The sequence below is a fragment of the Mobula hypostoma genome, chromosome 24, assembly GCF_963921235.1.
Source record: "Mobula hypostoma chromosome 24, sMobHyp1.1, whole genome shotgun sequence".
NCBI classification, from domain to species: Eukaryota; Metazoa; Chordata; class Chondrichthyes; order Myliobatiformes; family Myliobatidae; genus Mobula; species Mobula hypostoma.
The window spans coordinates 10,642,744-10,661,119 of record NC_086120.1 but is presented as its reverse complement, the minus strand read 5'-3'; the positions used below and the strand labels follow the sequence as shown (position 1 = coordinate 10,661,119).

At 42.7% G+C, this 18,376-nt stretch overlaps 1 protein-coding gene across 12 annotated transcripts in view; it reads left to right on the top strand.

The window, feature by feature from the left end:
* The window catches only part of LOC134337298 (receptor-type tyrosine-protein phosphatase S-like), a 513,177-nt gene that overhangs the window by 472,809 nt on the left and 21,992 nt on the right, over positions 1–18,376 (top strand). For all 12 annotated transcript variants that reach the window (XM_063032185.1, XM_063032183.1, XM_063032184.1 and 9 more), the window contains 5 exons: positions 1,207–1,326; positions 4,512–4,666; positions 6,479–6,764; positions 12,823–13,001; positions 15,268–15,394. In XM_063032185.1, coding sequence (XP_062888255.1) covers positions 1,207–1,326; positions 4,512–4,666; positions 6,479–6,764; positions 12,823–13,001; positions 15,268–15,394 — 867 coding nt within the window. The remainder of the gene's footprint in view (positions 1–1,206; positions 1,327–4,511; positions 4,667–6,478; positions 6,765–12,822; positions 13,002–15,267; positions 15,395–18,376) is intronic.

The window sequence follows — 18,376 nt, the reverse complement described above, 5'->3', positions numbered from 1 at the left end:
TTTGTAGAAAAAAATATTGTGTACTTCATACCCAAAGCATGTAATCACAAATTCTGGAATCTAGCCATTGTTATTTCTTTACCAACTATCTCCTGCATAGATACCAATACACAGTGTCAGAGCCAGTGTTTCTGTACAGTCTGCACCCAGTACTCAGTACAGATATGTATGATATTATTGAACTCTGTACAGTTCTCCATACCTACCTGCTTCTAGTAACCAGTGTCATTGGAGAGGGATCTAGAACTGCTGCCTATGTACTGTCCTCTGTACAGACATCAACCAAAACGAGAGGGTATTTGTTCATCCATACAGTGTTGAACATTTGTTATTATGGACCTGGCAGACTGTAGAAACTCAGTAACAGTGTATATTCACATCAAAGATTGAACTTTTTGGATATGAATTGAATTGAATTGACTTTATTACTTACATCCTTCATATATATGAGGAGTAAAAATCTTTTATGTTACGTCTTCGTCTAAATGTTCAATGTGCAAATTGTAGTAATTTATAATAAATATTATGTACAACAGGGTAGTCAATATAACAGAGAAATACAGTTGACTCAGCATGAATTAAGCAATCTGATGGCCTGGTGGAAGGAGTTGTCCTGGAGTCTGATGGTCCTGGCTTTTATGCTGCAATACCGTTTCCCAAATGGTAGCAGCTGGAACAGTTTGTGGTTGGGTGACTCGGGTCCCCAATGATCCTTCGAGCCCTTTTTACACACCTGTCCTTGCAAATGTCCTGAATAGTGGGAAGTTCACATCTACAGATGTGCTGGGCTATCAGCACTGCAGAGTCCTGTGATTGACAGTTCCCATACCAGGCAGTGATGCAGCCATTCAGGATGCTCTCAGTTGTGCAGGAAGCACATCAAGGCTATGGGGTTCGTGGAAGAAAGTGATGCTGAGGTAGTGGATTAGCCACGATATTATCTAATACATAGCATAACTGATGCAAGGGTCAAGTGGCCCACCCCTGCTTCCATTAATATGTTATTACATTCTCATATAATCTATACAAATACTATAATTGTACAGGTATCTATTACTTGCTGCTACATCTACAATCTCTATACTGGTATCTACACAGTGTCTTTATCCATGCTCTATCTAATATCTGTAACTATGGTTTCTAACAAATATTTGCATGTACTGTCTGTACGGAGCCTGATTATTTGTACCTTGCACCCTGATTCAGGTGAAGTGCGATCAATACTGGCCCAGCCGGGGAACAGATACCTATGGAATGATACAGGTGACTCTGTTGGACACCATTGAGTTGGCCACCTTCTGTGTTCGTAATTTCTGCCTACACAAGGTAACTAATTCAAAAGATTACCATATACTATATTACCAAAAGATTGACTGAGTGTACTAAATGTGCTAAAGGGTGGATGTGAATTTGGACTCAAGAAAGGCGCAAGGCACCCCAGTTTCAGTACGTAGACTGATTAATTCCAGGTCTCAAATGCTAAGGCCTGTGACACACCAGGAAGATCCAGTGATCCTAGGAATTCCCAGTGACAAATACTCCTCTCCAATATGCTGCAGAGTTTCTCACCATGCCAACAAGCCCTTGAGGAACGTCAAATATTCATGTGGCAATGGCAGGCCATGGAAATGGCCTATTCACATGAACCAGCGGCACAGTCATAAACCAGATGCCGACTGGCCAAGGTGGCAAGTTTGTTAAGTGTTTCTGAATGCCCATGACAGTTAGAAACATTCAGACTTATTAATAATCAATTAAATGTTATTTGCTTGAGATAATAACATTTAAAAAAATTAATTAAAAACACACTTTTAAATAATGAAAATACTAAAACAAATTATTTGGAAAAAAATTATTGACATCATGCATACTATATTCTCTTATTACTAATCCTTTCCATTGAGCTGCCTTGAACTGTCCCTGTGTCAGTTCCAACAGGAAGATGTGCCTTCATCTTGGGAACTGGACCTCAGGACAGGGGAACAGAAGGATGACCATTCTCAGATATGGAGTGCGGCAGATGCAGGGGAGAGAGGGTGAAGGTTGATCAAGATCTGGGCCTCAGAGTGGGTAGGGATTATGATCAAGACTAGTGTTGTTCATTCACTGTAGGATGCGGCCAGTGGAATAAAAGGTACAAAATTGATATCAAATGGACCTCTCAGTACAGTGCTTCTCTGGGAAGACTAGGTTGCTAAACAGTATTTACTGCCTGGTCAGCATGGTTAAGGAGTGTGCTGTATAAGGAATCACAACAGCCCATGCATTCCTGAGGAAGAATTCAGGGCTACAGATGCAAGGTATACTTTGACATCGTAAATTCCAAGAGAAAAAAAAATGAGTCACTTAGCACTGAAAAGAAAGTTGTTCAGAGATTTTCATAACTGCAATGAAGAACTTCTTTTTAACTGATCATCCACTATTCTTTTATTCAATGCACGCATCACTCAATAACTTCTACAAACAGCACCCATTCTAAGCAGTGCAATTTCAAACTACCATAATTAATTCCACAAGATCTAATTAAAATTACCTCAAAAACAGGGATATCTAGAATACAGAAATGGCAATCCTGTCTCGGACATAATACATTCTTTAACTCCGAGTATTCAGTGAAATAATGAAAACTGGATTGAAACTGCTTGTATTCTTTCTAACGCTTGAGTGCATTACTTGTTGTGCACCTTGCTGTTTAGCCTGCAACCCATTTCCTGTTAGTTCCTCACAGCTATCTGGACTATTCCTCTTCTCACCCTGTCTCTTGCAAAAACGCCATCCCCTTCTCGCAATTCCTCCGTCTCCGCCACATCTGCTCTCAGGATGAGGCTTTTCATTCTAGGACGAGGGAGATGTCTTCATTTTTTAAAGAAAGGGGCTTCCCTTCCTCCACTATCAACTCTGCTCTTAAACGCATCTCCCCCATTTCACGTACATCTGCTCTCACTCCATCCTCCCACCACCCCACTAGGAATAGGGTTCCCCTGGTCCTCACCTACCACCCCACCAGCCTCCGGGTCCAACATATTATTCTCCGTAACTTCCGCCACCTCCAAAGGGATCCCACCACTAAGCACAGCTCTCCCTCCCCCCCTCTCTCTGCATTCCGCAGGGATCGCTCCCTACACAACTCCCTTGTCCATTCGTCCCCCCCATCCCTCCCCACTGATCTCCCTCCTGGCACTTATCCGTGTAAGCGGAACAAGTGCTACACATGCCCTTATACTTCCTCCCTTACCACCATTCAGGGCCCCAAACTGTCCTTCCAGGCGAGGCATCACTTCACCTGTGAGTCGACTGGGGTGATATACTGCGTCCGGTGCTCCCGATGTGGCCTTTTATATATTGGTGAGACCCGACGCAGACTGGGAGACCGCTTTGCTGAACATCTACGCTCTGTCCGCCAGAGAAAGCAGCATCTCCCAGTGGCCACACATTTTAATTCCACATCCCATTCCCACTCTGACATGTCTATCCACGGCCTCCTCTACTGTAAAGATGAAGCCACACTCAGGTTGGAGGAACAACACCTTATATTCCGTCTGGGTAGCCTCCAACCTGATGGCATGAACATCGACTTCTCTAACTTCCGCTAAGGCCCCACCTCCCCCTCGTACCCCATCTGTTACTCATTTTTATGCACACATTCTTTCTCTCACTCTCCTTTTTCTCCCTCTGTCCCTCTGAATATACCTCTTGCCCATCCTCTGGGTCCCCCCCCCCGCCTTGTCTTTCTTCCCGGACCTCCTGTCCCATGATCCTCTCGTATCCCCTTTTGCCTATCACCTGTCCAGCTCTCGGCTCTATCCCTCCCCCTCCTGTCTTCTCCTATCATTTTGGATCTCCCCCTCCCCCTCCAACTTTCAAATCCCTTACTCACTCTTCCTTCAGTTAGTCCTGACGAAGAGTCTTGGCCTGAAATGTCAACTGCACCTCTTCCTACAGATGCTGCTTGGCCTGCTGCGTTCACCAGCAACTTTGATGTGTGTTGCTTGAATTTCCAGCATCTGCAGAATTCCTGTTGTTCCTGTTAGTTCCTGCCCTTGTGACAATCTCAGAACTTCAGAAAACCTGTAAAATACCTGCCATGAAAGGATATTACAGTATTATCAAAATGAAACTCTGTCCTGACCAAATAAGTATAGAAAATGCTGGAAAAGCTCAGCAGGTCAGGCAACATCAGTGGAAAAAGAAATAAGAGGTAACGTTTCAGATCAGCCATTGTCTGATCAATATTATCTGAGAGGTCAGTTGATAGAACCCTTGCATATGAGACAAAGGGTTATACATTGGAGTCCCAGCTGAAAACTTGACCTCTAATATCTCGGCTGTTGCTCCAGTATCATTGCACAGAAATACCTTATCAGACTGCTTGTATGAGTTTACAGTGTGTGAATTGTTTTCTTTTGCTCCCTACATGTCATCTATGATCACATTTCAACAGTTTGGCACTTTGAGGTGTCCTGGAATGGATGCGATAGGTGCTACACGCATTTCTCTTTTGTCCTTTTCAGAATGGCTCCAGTGAGAAGCGTGAGGTTCGTCAGTTTCAGTTCACGGCTTGGCCTGACCACGGTGTTCCCGAGTATCCTACTCCTTTCCTAGCGTTCCTCAGAAGAGTGAAAACCTGCAATCCTCCCGACGCTGGCCCCGTGGTGGTGCACTGCAGGTAGGGTCATTCCCTTATTTGGGAAATAGTTGTTTGCTCTCTCCATTGTACATGTCACTGAAGCAACCCTACAGTTCAGAGACGGACTTGGAACCAAAGGAGCTCTATGTTTGATTACTTTCTCCCTCCTTTTCCTGGCCAAATTGTTCATTTTAGGTGGGTTGGAACCATAATAAATGAATAACAGCATGGTTGAAGAATATCTTATGTGAGGAATGTCTCTTGTGGTTATACCCTGCCAAAAGAGAAATGAACAATGGCATGGCTGCCCTTAATTCTGTATGGCTGTGGGCCAATGGAAGTAAACCTCATCATGTCTCTTGTTTATTTTTTAAGTGCTGTTTACTCAGCTCCAAGCAGTTTTTTCTTCGATGAGTGATGCATTGGGAAATGTATGGTTTGATTTGAAGTTAGTGCTGAGATGGAGAGAAAGAGATTCACACAGAGAAAACAATGCCAGCAGGTACTATTCCACTCATGTCACCTCTACCTCCCAGAGCATGTTCCCTCTGACTGAACACCAAACAAAAGCTCTGAATTAATCATCTACATTTCATTTTTGACATCAGACAGTTTAATGTTGTTAGTATTTATGATCAACACAGATTTCAACCCAAGTGCACATCACTAAATCTTCCACTGAGCTTAGAACAAAAGCCTATTAAACAGAGGCAGCTTCCACTATTTTACTGAACTCAGTGATTATTTGATGGGTATTCAGCCAATATTTTGAACCCTCATTTTTTAGATGTTATCTCTGTTTTGGAACCATATCCATTCTGATATTCATTATCCTGTGAAAAGGAAGCTCAGCTCCATATATTTAAAGTTTTTGTGATCTGTGATCATCCTTTCTCATGTCTAACATTTCATAAGTAATACTATTCTGTCAGTTTGACATAAGCCCATTTCAATTATGAATCCAAATGTTCTGTCAGCATTTTCCGCAAGGAGATCTATCTTGGCCGTAGTCAGATTTCACTTGAAGGTATTGAGCCACATTGAGTGATATAGTGTAGGAGCTACTCGATCTGTTGCCTCAAAACTCCAGAGACCAATGTTAATTCTTACTTCAGGAACTTGGAGTTTGCACATTATCCCGGTGACCACATAGGTTTCTTCCCACATCCTCAAGACTTGCGAGTTCTCCTTAATTGCCTCTAGAGTTTTGGCAAGTGGTAGAAGTTGGAAGGAGTTGAGGGGAAGGTTGGAGGGATAAAATGGATGAATGAAAGTGGGCTGAAGAGAGACACAAGACAATGCAGATGCTGCTTTCTGGAGCAACACACAAGGTGCTGAAGGAACTCAGCCAGCTGACCTACTGGGTTCCAGGTGTAAGGTCCATGTCCCTCAGTGGGATGAAAGGGTTGTTCCTGTGCTGTGGGACTTTATGTTCAGGAGCAGCTAGTGCTTCCATTGCTCTGTCCACAAACAAAAGAATCTTCACAAGGTCGGCTCATGCAAAACAATTATTTTCTCATATGGTTTACCACCACAGGACGTCACCTGGTCTATTGTGTCCTTGTCATATCCCATTATTTCCTTTTCACCACATATCTCTCTGCAACTTGTTGTGTCTCACACTCACACCAACTTCACCTACACACTAGCAGAACTTGCAGTGGCCAGTTCCGACATAGATTTGAAATATGGGAGGAAAGCAGAGCAGCTGGGGGAAATGTACATAGTCACAGGGAGAATGTGCCCCTGTGCCCCTGTGCTGCTACAACAGGGCTACAAACAGCTTAACATTCCTTAATGCCATTGTGTGGAGAGCAGAGCTTTTTTGACCTGGATCAATTCATCTTTCAGTGCTGGAGTTGGTCGGACTGGCTGTTTCATTGTCATTGATGCCATGCTAGAGAGAATAAAACATGAGAAGACGGTTGACATCTATGGCCATGTGACGCTGATGAGATCACAACGGAACTACATGGTGCAGACGGAGGACCAGTATATTTTTATTCATGATGCACTGCTGGAAGCAGTGGCTTGTGGGACCACTGAGGTGATGGCCAGGAACTTGTACTCTTACATCCAGAAACTCACGCAGGTTGAAACAGGGGAGCATGTCACAGGCACGGAACTAGAGTTCAAGGTAAGAAAATCTTTCTCATTAATTCCAAACTGGCTGGAGGTAATGGTGTGCAGCTACTTATTGTCTTGATAATTTGAATTTTTCCATTTAGTATTAATATTTATATCCAATATCCCCTGCCCTCACTTGCTCCCCCTGAAGGCTTAATCAAGAGGTGATAAGGTTCCTCTGATGTTAGAGGTCAAGACCTTTGTATTGTACCAGTACAACATCTGTGACTCAGCAAGTCTCAGCTGTAGTCAAACTTTGGCCACTCTAACTAAAGTTAATCATTCCATGTTAGGGATAATTTTTGTGGCATTGAGATGCGGTGGGATTTATATTCATTTAACTAATACCAAGCTTGTTCAGGATTCCTGTTGAACGTAGGTACTATTGTCTCCTCATTCTGAGCAGGTATCAGAAGTCACTAGTGTTGTCATCTACAGCACTGTCATCTCAATATCCTTACCTCTAAAATTCATTTTTTTTATTTAGTGAAAGCAAATTGCATTTGGGTAAGTAAAAACGTACACATGTGGTCTTAAATTACACTTCAAAATGTAGGGAATATCAGATTGAGATAAATGCCAACTTTAATGTAGCAGAATGGTTAATAAGAGGCACATAATTTGCTGTCTTAAGTACTTTCAGGAGGTTTATCCAAAAAGGGTCACATTACCCCAGTTACTGTGTTGTGTAATATCTAATGTAACTATGCTAACCTTTGAAAGTGTATATAAGTGGAGGTACAACTAACTGTGCATTCTACACCAAGTCAAATGACCTTACAAGAAGGAAGGAACTAAGTACTAGGCATATACTGGGAAGCACAGGAAGCAGGACCACCAAGGTAGTAATCTCCGGATTACTCCCAATGCCATGTGTTAGTCAGGGCAGGGACAGGATGACATTACAGATGAATGAGTGGCTGAGGAGCAGGGTTTCAGATTTCTGGATCATTGGGATCTCTTCTGGGGAAGGTATGACCTGTACAAAAGAGATGGGTTACCCGTGAACCTGAGGGGTCCAATATCCTTGTGGGCAGATTCACTACAGCTGCTGGGTAGGGTTTAAACTAATCTGGCTGGGGGATGGGAACTCGTGAGAAAGGGCTGAGGATGGGGCAATTGGTATACAAGTCATTACATTGTGTAGTCAGACATTGAGGAAGGACAGGCAGACGATAGGGCAAAATTGCAGTCACTGCCATGAGTTGAAGTATAACATGAGCGCAAAATCAAAAAGAGTGATGAATACAGGACTAAAGATGTTATATTTGAATGCACGCAGTATCTGGAATAAAGTAGATCCAGAGTAAGGTAGCAGCGCAGTTAAAGATTGGCAGGTATGATGTTGTGGGCATCACTTGAGTCGTGGCTGATAAAAGATCACAGTTGGGAGCTTAGCTTCCAAGGATACACATTGTATCAAAAAGACAGGCAGGTAGGCAGAAGAGGTGGGATGGCTCTGATGATAAAAAATGAAATAAGATCCTTAAAAAGAGGTGACGTAGGATCGGAAGATGTAGAATCCTTGTGGGTAGAGTTAAGAAACTGCAAGGGTAAGAAGATCCTAATGGGAGGTATACACAGGACTCCAAACAGAATCCAGGATGTGGCATATAAATCACAACGGGAAATAGAAGAGGCATGGAACAAGAGCAGGACTGCCGAAGAGTTTGGCTGGAAACGTCATCAGTACTCTTTTCCATAGATGCTGCCTGGCCTGCTGAGTTCCTCCAGCACTTTGTGTGTTGCTCAGATTTCCAGCATCTACAGATTTTCTCTAGATTGTGAGGGTATTTGTAGAATGCCTATGGATTGGCTTTTTAGAGCAGCTTGTGACTGAGCCCACAAGGCGAAAGGCAATTTTGGACTGCGTGTTGTGTAATGAACTAGATTTGATAAGGAAGCTAAAGGTAAAGGAACCCTCAGGAGGCAGTATCCATAACAAGATAGAATTCACCCTGCAGTTTGAGGAGAAGCTAAAATTGGATGTATCCGTTTTACAGTGGAGTAAAAGGAATTACAGAGGCATGAAAGAGGAGCTGGCCAAAGTTGGCTGGAAGGGGCACTGGCAGGGATGACAGCAGAACAATGGCTGGAATTTCTGGGGCAATTCGAAAGGTGCAGGGTAGATACATCCCAAAGATGAAGAAGTATTCTAAAGAGAGGATCAGTCAAATGTGGCTGACAAGAGAAGTCAAAGACAGCATTAAAGTAAGAGAGAGGGCGTGTAATATAGCAAAAATTTGTGAAAGGTTAGAGGATTGAGAAGCTTTTAAAAAACAACTGAAGGCAACTAAAAAGCTACAAGGAGAGGAAAGATGAATTATGAAAGTAAGCTAGCCAATAATATAAAAGAAGATATCAAAAGTTTTTTTTGAGATATATGTTGGATCTCTGTTTACTTTCTGATCTTTAGGGCTCTTCCAGAAGTCAGGAATGGTGAGCAGTCTTAATTTCAATATTTCAATTTATTTTAGAGTACAAATAAATATGCAAATACTAAGCAAATTAAGTAAAGAGCTGAGAAATGTCACTAAATGGTGTATGGGTGCAAAGGAATAAAAAAGAAGCCAACATGGCACTTCTGAAAAATCTATCTCTTTTAGCGTTAAGTTAAGAGATATTCCTTAGGTAGAGGATGAACTAGTTAATAGGCTACGTAATTAAAACAATTACATCACATGGAGAATGTGCCAATACTTAACCAATGAAAAATGAGAAAGGTGATAAACCATTAGTTTAGCTGCCGTACTACTTTCTGCCAGTGAGTGTGGAAAATACATGAGTTTGTTAAAAAGTACAAATCTCATAAAAAATTATTATTCAAAAGCAGTGGTTTCCAACATATATAAAGAGTAAAAGAGAGGTGTGAGCGAATGTTGGACCACTGGATAGTGATGCTGGAGAGGTAGTAATGGAAGGACAATGAAATGGCAGGTGAATTTAAGTACTTATGTCTTCAGTGTGGAAGGCACTATCAGAATGCCAGAAATTCGAGAGTGTCGGGGGCAGAAGTGAGTGTAGTTGCTATTACAAAGGAGAAGTTGCTTGGAAAGCTGGATGTTCTAAAGGTAGGGAAGTTATCTGGACCAGATGGACAACACCCCAGGGTTCTAAAACAGGTAGCTGAAGAGATTGCGTAGGCATTGGTAATGGTCTTTTAAGAATCAATAGATTTTGGAATGGTTCCAGTAGACTGCAAATTTGCAAAAGTCACTCCACACTTTAAGAAGAGAGAGAGGCAGAAGAAGGAAATTATAGGCCTGTTAGTTTGAGTTCAACGGTTGGGAGAATATTGGAGTCCATTATTAAGAATGAGGTTTTAGGGTACTTGGAGGCACGTGATAAAGTAGGCCAATGTCAGCATGATTTCCTCAAGGGGATAGCTTGCCCAACAAATCTGTTGGAATTCTTTGTGGAAATAACAGTCAGCATAGACAAAGGAGAGTCAGTGGATGTTGTTTACTTGGATTTTCAGAAAGCCCTTGACAATATGCCGCACGTGAGGCTCCTTAACAAATTAAGAGTCCATGGTATTACAGGAAAGATTTACTATTGATGTAAACAATTTACAGGATATGTCACTCAGGGACTTGGGCTATATCTATTTTTTGTGTAACTGTATGCTTACTGTTATCTTATATGTTCTATATATGGCGTATACTGTGTATAGCTGTTGGTACTGTGTTTTACACCTTGTCCCTGGAGGAACACTGTTTTGTTTGGCTGTATTCATGAGTATTCAGGTATAGTTGAATTAAAATTACAGTTGAACTTGACTTGAATAGAAGATTGGCTGACTGGATGGAGGCAAAGAGTGGGAATAAAGGGGGCTTTTCTGGATGGCTGCTGGTGACAAATGGTGTTCCACAGGGGTCATTATTGGGACTGCTTCTTTTCATGTTATATATCAACGATATGGATGAGCGAATTGATGGCTTTGTGGCCAAGTTTGCAATTGATACTAAGATTAGGTGAGGGGCAGGTAGCGTTGAGGAAGCATGGAGTCTGCAGAAGGACCTTGACAGATAAGGAGTTTGGGCAAAGTGGCAGATGGATTATAATGCAGGGAAATGTATGGTCGTGCACATTAGTGGAAGAAATAAAGGCTAAACTATTTTCTAAACAGGGATAATATTCAAAAATCAGAGGTGCAAAGGAACTTGGGAGTTTTTGTGCAGGATTTCCTAACGGTTAACTTGCAGGTAGAGTCGGTGATATGGAAGGCAAATGCAATGTTAGCATTCATTTTGCGAGGACTAGAATATAAGAGCAAGGAAGTAATGCTGAGGCTTTATAAGGCATTGGTCAGACTGCACTTGGAGTATTCTGAGCTGTTTTGGGCCCCTTATCTAAGAAAAGATGTACTGGCATTCGAGAGGGTCACAAGAATGATTCCGGGAATGGAAAAGTTAATGTGTGAGGAGTGTTTGATGGCTCTGGGCCTGTACTCACTGGTGTTTAGAAGAATGAGGGGGTATCTCATTAAAACTTCTCAAATATTGAAAGGACAAGATAGAGAGCAGGTGGAGAGGATGTTTCCTGTAGTGAAGGAGTCTGGCACCAGAACACACAGCCTCAGAATAGAGGGATGTCTGTCTGGAACAGATAGGAGGAGCAATTTCTTGAGTCAGACGATAGTGAACCTGGGAAATTCATTGCCACAGATGGCTGTGGAGGTTGGTAGGTCCTTAGTTAGTCAGCACATCAAAGGTTACAGGGAGAAGACAAGTGAATGGCATTGAGAGGGATAATAAATCAACCATGATAGAATGGCAGAGCAGACGTGATGGGCTGAATGGCCTAATTTTGCTCCTATGTCTTATGGTTCTATGATCTTATGGTCTAAGAGCTCCCATTAATAACATAGATTGTTATATAAAATTGTTTCTACTCTCTCAGGATGTAGGTGGTTGTGGTCCATGAGAAGAATAGTACTCCCCTTCATTCCTTGACAGACATGTTCAGCCCACAGGGTTAAAGTTTCACGGAAAAGACCTACCATCTACTTTGTTGGTTTTTCTTACCAATATACTAACGACCACCTCACTATCTGACTGTGGGTTCAAGAAGAACTATACAAGCACCAGGATACTAGTGAGAAAATGGCATGGGTTTGCTCACAGTTATACTGTGTTACCAGTATCAGTCCATGGTGGCCCGCAGTGCACGCCAAGTGATTGTAGACACTGGGTGCATCGTTGCAGTAAGTGAATAGACCGTTGGCAGGAGCTGGAGACAGGGGAAGAAGAGGAAAGAGAGCATGAGGCCATGCAGCAGCATGATGAAGGAGAAGGCAGCTGGGGGACAGCCCTGCTCAGAAGCTCCCAGCTAAGTGGAGGACTAGGCATTGGTGGCATATAAAGAACTATCTATAGGGAAATAAGTTTCCTTAGGAGCTTGCAACAGAACATTCAGTGAAGCAAATGAAATGACTCTCTCAATGTCACAGTCCCTAGTCCCACACAGTAACCACCAAAGCAAATGAAATGACTTTCTCAGTGCCACAGTCCCCCAACTCCACATAGCATACAAAAACCAGCCGGAAGCGCTCAAGTGTTGCCTACGTTCCCCGCACTTCCTGCTGCAACGGTCCACCTGCATAAGTGCAACAGTTTAATGAATGAACCCTTGATCTAATCACTTTAACTCGTTGCCTCAACCTTCTGTATTTCCTGTAAACCACCTTGCTTAAAGGACTCAAATCCCCATATAAACAGTATTTTCTGTAAGAGTCCCCACTCTGCAGTTGCAAACAGTTTTACATAATCCCCTATTCAGATCAGCTTGACATATTGAAAAGCGAAAAAGACTCCACAGCGGGAACTCAGAAACAAACACTGAAAATGCTGAAAAAAGCTCAGCAGGCCAGACAGCATCTGTGGATTCTGTTTCAGGTTGATGATTCTTTATCAAGACTGATGAACCAAGTAAGCTGTGAAAGCAGAGTCTCTGATTACCTCCAAGGCCATGTTGGACATACCTTAGGTCTAAGTTATTACTTACAGAGACAAGCGTTTTACTCGATACCTGCAAATACCTTCATTCTCCTTCTGCTCTCTTCTCAGCGTCTGGCCAATTCCAAAGCTCATACGTCCCGATTCATAAGTGCCAATCTTCCATGTAATAAGTTTAAGAACCGCCTTGTCAACATTATGCCGTATGAGACGACAAGAGTGTGTCTACAGCCAATCCGTGGGGTGGAAGGATCTGACTACATCAATGCTAGCTTTATCGATGGATACAGGTAGGTGCCTAAGGGGTGAGCTCCATTACTGACTGATTGCCATTAATAGATTAAATTTCAAGAGCCCTATTAGAGACCATCTGTTACACTGTTAAATGCACGGTTATAGCAACAGGAGACCTATGCTTTGAATTCTAAACTGTTTCACACTCACTAATAGATTGGATGAGGCACTTAAATTGCGCATTATACTCTATGAAAAGCAGTCATCTGGCAAATAAAATTTCAGTTACAGGTGTATGACCTGAAGGCCATTTAGTTAAAACTTTCTAAACTAAAGTTGTTACTGGATTGCTTACCTACAGAGAATCATTTTAATTAGCCCATTAGTGAAGTAGCTTTCACACCCTCTTTAATTCAGGTGTCTGCATAGGCTCGTGCAGAGATGAAAGTTTATAGCTTAACGTTGTTCAGTTCTGCACAGTATCAAAAGCCAATGGTGACCACAGTTGATATCTGCTCACACAGCTACAGCACTCTGTTCATGTAGGTGTTTTCATAAATTCTGTCATATTTCTTTATTTTTCTGTAAATATGCAAATAATTAGTCTCGAGGTAGTATATGGTGACAAATACAGACAGTACTGTGCATACTGTGTATATATAGCTAGGGTGCCTACGTACTTTTGCACAGTACTGTAGTGATTTTATGTATTGTGCTGTACTGCTGCAAAAAAAAAAGACATATGTGAGTGATGATAAGCCTAATTCTGATATGGGTTTCTATTATGGACTGAGAGTAGAAAGGGGAATCATGGTTGAGAAAAGGGGAGGGGAGAGGGCAGGGAATGGGAAGCACTGGAGAAACATTCTGTACTGATCAATAAACCAATTGTTTGGAATCAAATGACCTTGTCTGGTGTCTCAATGCTGTGTGTGTCTACACCCATGCCACCTGGCACTATGCGCTCCTAGCACTCCTCTGCCACCTGTCCTGTGCTCCTCCTGTGGCGCTCCACCCTTGCCATTCCCAACACCTTTGCTTCTGCCAGATTTACTATCTGGCTCTCTGCTCCATGTTGACAAATACAGTACTGTGCAAAAGTCTGAGGCGCCCTAGCTAAAGATATATCTATCAGTACAGGACGCAGACTCAGACCACACACCCAAGGTGGTGAACCAGTGCAGGATGATTGCTTTCTGCTGAATCCCTTCCAGTTCCATCAGGGTCCTTACCAATTGACAGACAGCACACGGCTCACAGGCAGCAGGTCTGATCGATACACAAAAACCAGGATCAAGCAAAGAATTAGTCTTTTCCATTTACAAACACCTCTTTGGGAACAGAGAGAGCAGAGCAAGTCAGTATGATTACACAAGCAGCCATATTCAGGTCAAACCAATTACCAATTATCTCACTGTTTAGCAGTTAGCCACCTGCCCTTTAAATTGGACGCTGACCAAGTATCAACAGTTGAAAAAATGTTATCATCACATCTAGGAGAAGGGTGGTGTATTCTGGCAGCTTGTGGCCACTCGCACAGTGCACCCACCTCTCCTCCCCCAACAATGTACGAAGCATCACTCCTGTGTGACGGGACTGACTGTGGGTCCTTTCCACAAGTTGCCAGTAGCTCAGTCCTACCCCTTTCCAGTGCAAGGTCAGTCCTGAGCTATCTTGCATCAGAGAAATAAGTGTCTTATTGGTCATCCACCTAACAACCAAAATATAAATTGAAATGAAACTTATAGATCCTGAAACTCTTAAATAAGCAAGAGTTTGACATACACAAAAGGGCAGCAGCAGCTGTAAGGGAGGAATACATCCGATACATGAACGCTCAGCACAGATGGCTCTGATCTCCTTCAAAGGAAAGCAGTTTCAGACTATTGCAGAGACTGGTAAATGGCTTTGACTGTGAGATTGCCTTAAATAATTGGTCTACCAAGCCAACTCCTTCCGCAAATGGTCGAAATTCAATTATGTCACCAATTCCATTCTTTAATCTCCTCCAACAAACTTTTTAAACTTTTATCTATTTCTACAAACTGCATTGTCATCTCTGCCCTCTCATTTAATCCCCTTCTACAGACCATATGTACTGTATTGTATCATTGACCCCACTAATTTACTGTCTTTCCATGGATTGTGTGCACTCTGTTGTGAACTTTATCCAGTCCAAGTATCTTCTTTCATGCCCGTTCATTCTTCCCGTGTAAATCATTTTAGATCTTTGTGAGTGCTTAAATGTCCCCTGGCTGCCCCACTTGCAATCGAGACAATTATTTGTGTTCTCCTACTAACTAACATATTCTTTTTTGACAGACAACAGAAAGCATACATTGCCACGCAGGGTCCTTTAGCAGAGACTACAGAGGACTTCTGGAGAATGTTATGGGAGAACAACTCCACCATTGTTGTTATGCTTACCAAACTGCGAGAAATGGGCCGTGTAAGTGTTGCTAAAATTGAGTTTTGAGCCTGTGATATCCTCTTGAGCCTAACTGAATGATTAGTTCCCTGCTTAAAGCTTGCAACATCGCTGTGCAGCCAGCCCAAGACCTGTTCATGTTAACACCAAGTCAATCACTAACTAAGGCCTTTTTCAGAGAAAGATGGTAAGGAGATGGAAGTTTTCCCCTTCACATTTAGTGAGACCAGGAATGAGCATTTTCATCCTGTTCCTGTGGCTAGTGAATCAAGGGAAATGGATCAGACTCGAGGAATAAGAAGTTATTGAGGACTTCCTATAGCCCACCCATAATTGAAGTAACATGCAAATACAGCCGTCGTCTCCAGATAAGTAGACAACCATTGTGGTCCTGAGTAAGGTGGGACAGGAAGGTTCAAGTTTGATTGGCAACCATAGAGTCATAGAATCAGACAACACAGAAGCCAGACCTCCCGGTCCATCTCCTCCATTTCAACCATGATGTCTTCTACTCTAAACCCATTTGCCTACCTTAAGCCTCTATGCCTTTCCAGTCCAAATACCTTTAAAATGTAATTGTATCTCCCTTCACCACCTCCTCTGGCTGCTCATTCCAGATATTCACAACCCTCTGAGAAAAAAGCTGATCTCTCAGATCTATGTTAAGCTTCTCCCCATCACCTTAAACATGTGCTTCTAGTTCAAGCCTCCCCTGACCTGGAAAAAAAAGATTGTATCTATGAACACAAGAGATTCTGCAGTTGCTGGAAATCCAGAGCAACACAAACGAAATTCTGGAGGAACTCAGCAGGTCAGGTAGCATCTATGGAAATGAATAAACGGCCGACCTTTCTTCGAGATTGGAAAGGAAGGGGAAGGACTCCAGAATAAAAAGGAGGGGGAAGGGAAGGAGGACTAGCTAGAAGGTCATAGGTGAAGCCAGGTGGGTGGGAAAGGATAAGGGCTGAAGAAGAAGGAACCTGATAGGAGAGGAGAGTGGCCCAAAGGAAAAATGAAGAAGGATGGGCACCTGGGGGAGGTGATAGGCAGGTGATGAGAAGAGGTAAGAGGCCAGAGTGGGGAATAGAAGAAGGGGGAAGGGGGAAAAAAAATAACTGGAAACCAAAAGGAGAAATCGATGTTCACGCCATTTGTTTGGAGGCTACCCAGACAAGATGTGAGGTGTTACTCCTCCACCTCTATCTATACTACCTATGCCACTCACAATTTCCTTAACCTTTATAAGATCACCCTTCAGCTTTTACATTCCAGTGCAAATGAACCCAGCCTATCCAATCTCACCTTAGAGTTTCAGCCCTCCAATCTTAGCAGCGTCCTTGTGAACCTTATGTGTACTTTCTCCATTGCTGCCATATCCCCGCGGTAGTGTGGCGACCAGAATTGTGCACGGTCTGGACTAACCAATGTTTTGTGCGGCTGCAACATTACATCTGAACACTTATCCTCAATCATGATGAAGTGTCTCAGCTCAAAATATCAACTGTTTGTCTTCTCCATAGATGCTGCTGAATTCCTCAGGCATTTTGCATATTTTGCTAAAGGATTGAGATTTACCTCCCCTTGAATGAAAATCTTCAGGAGTGGCATGATAATGCTCTTCACACAACTCTATTCCACCTTACTGGGGGATTTATTAATTACAATGTCACTGCCACAATGATAGCCCAATCTTTGAGTCTAATGTTGCATCCCTGAAGATATATCTCTGAGTGTCAGAAACTGACCATTTGTTGCAAGACTTTTTTACTTTCTGAGACATTTCTTCAGCTTCAAATTTTAAGCTGTAGCTTTCATTTCTCCTCTTAGTAGTCATGGCATTCTTTGTGAGTATCACCACATGATATGTTCCTGCTGCTGCTGATGCTGGAGATGTTTTGTCAGGTTAATAGAAAATGTCCCCAGAGTCTGGCTCTACCACATTACCACATATATTTTCATATCTTTATTTAAATTGTCCTCACATGCACAAGAAGTTGACGGTCTGAGGGTAAGTATTGACAACTAAGTCAGCCGGCTCTGAAAAAGTGGCTCTCCTTTGAGCGCAATCTTTGAAATTACTGAGACTGCGAGGTGGGTAAAGAAATGCTACCAACAAGAATGAGGAGCTTAACCCTGACATCAAACGAGTTATTTTCCCATGTGTCACCTCCTGCTGGTTTGGAGTGCCATCATCTGGACCCTGAAATTCATCTGCCTCCAATTTCTGGTGATCTCCGGGGTAATTTTAGAATCTGGTACAATTAAGAGACACTTAGACAGACACTTAAATAAGTAAGGTGAAGAAAGATAAGGACGTAATGTGGATGATGGGATTCATGAAGATGGGCAAAAAGGTTGGCATGGATGCGGTGGGCTGAAGGGCCTGTTTCGGTCCTAGATGGCACTGTACACCTATGTATCTCTTGCTCCATGAGACCTGCAGAATGCTGGGGCTTTGGCTGGTTAGTGGCGGCTCTCAGAAGAAAGTTAGGCACTGGAGCTCTGTGGTGTGGAGGGGGTTCAGGAGCATTGAACTCCTGTATTTTGGGGTTGGGGATCGGTAAGTGAGCAAACCAAGGTGTTTTGGTGAACTCAGATGGGAAAACAGGAGTCAGCACTGGGAGGTGGGAGTTAGAATGTAAAGCCAGGGAGACATTATTTTACAAAGTTGGAAAGCTGTTGGAGAACTGGTTTTAGTGGACAATGGGCAGTCTAGGATTGCAGGAGAGTACTTCTACACCTCCCCACACAGTTTGGCTCTGCAGGGTGAAGACCATATTGCTCCATGATGGAGACTCACTGCATGAGATGAGACAAAAGAGCTTTGCACATAGCTTTGACCCCAGACCATTGACACGTGCTCTGCATGGGCATCTGTTTACTGGAAATGCCCAACTGAATTTTCCAAGCAATGTGAAACAACCTGGAAGTGGTAGGTATCATGTTGCACTGCAGAAAATCAATTTCAATTGCATAATCTTGAGAAAAATGACAGCATTATGC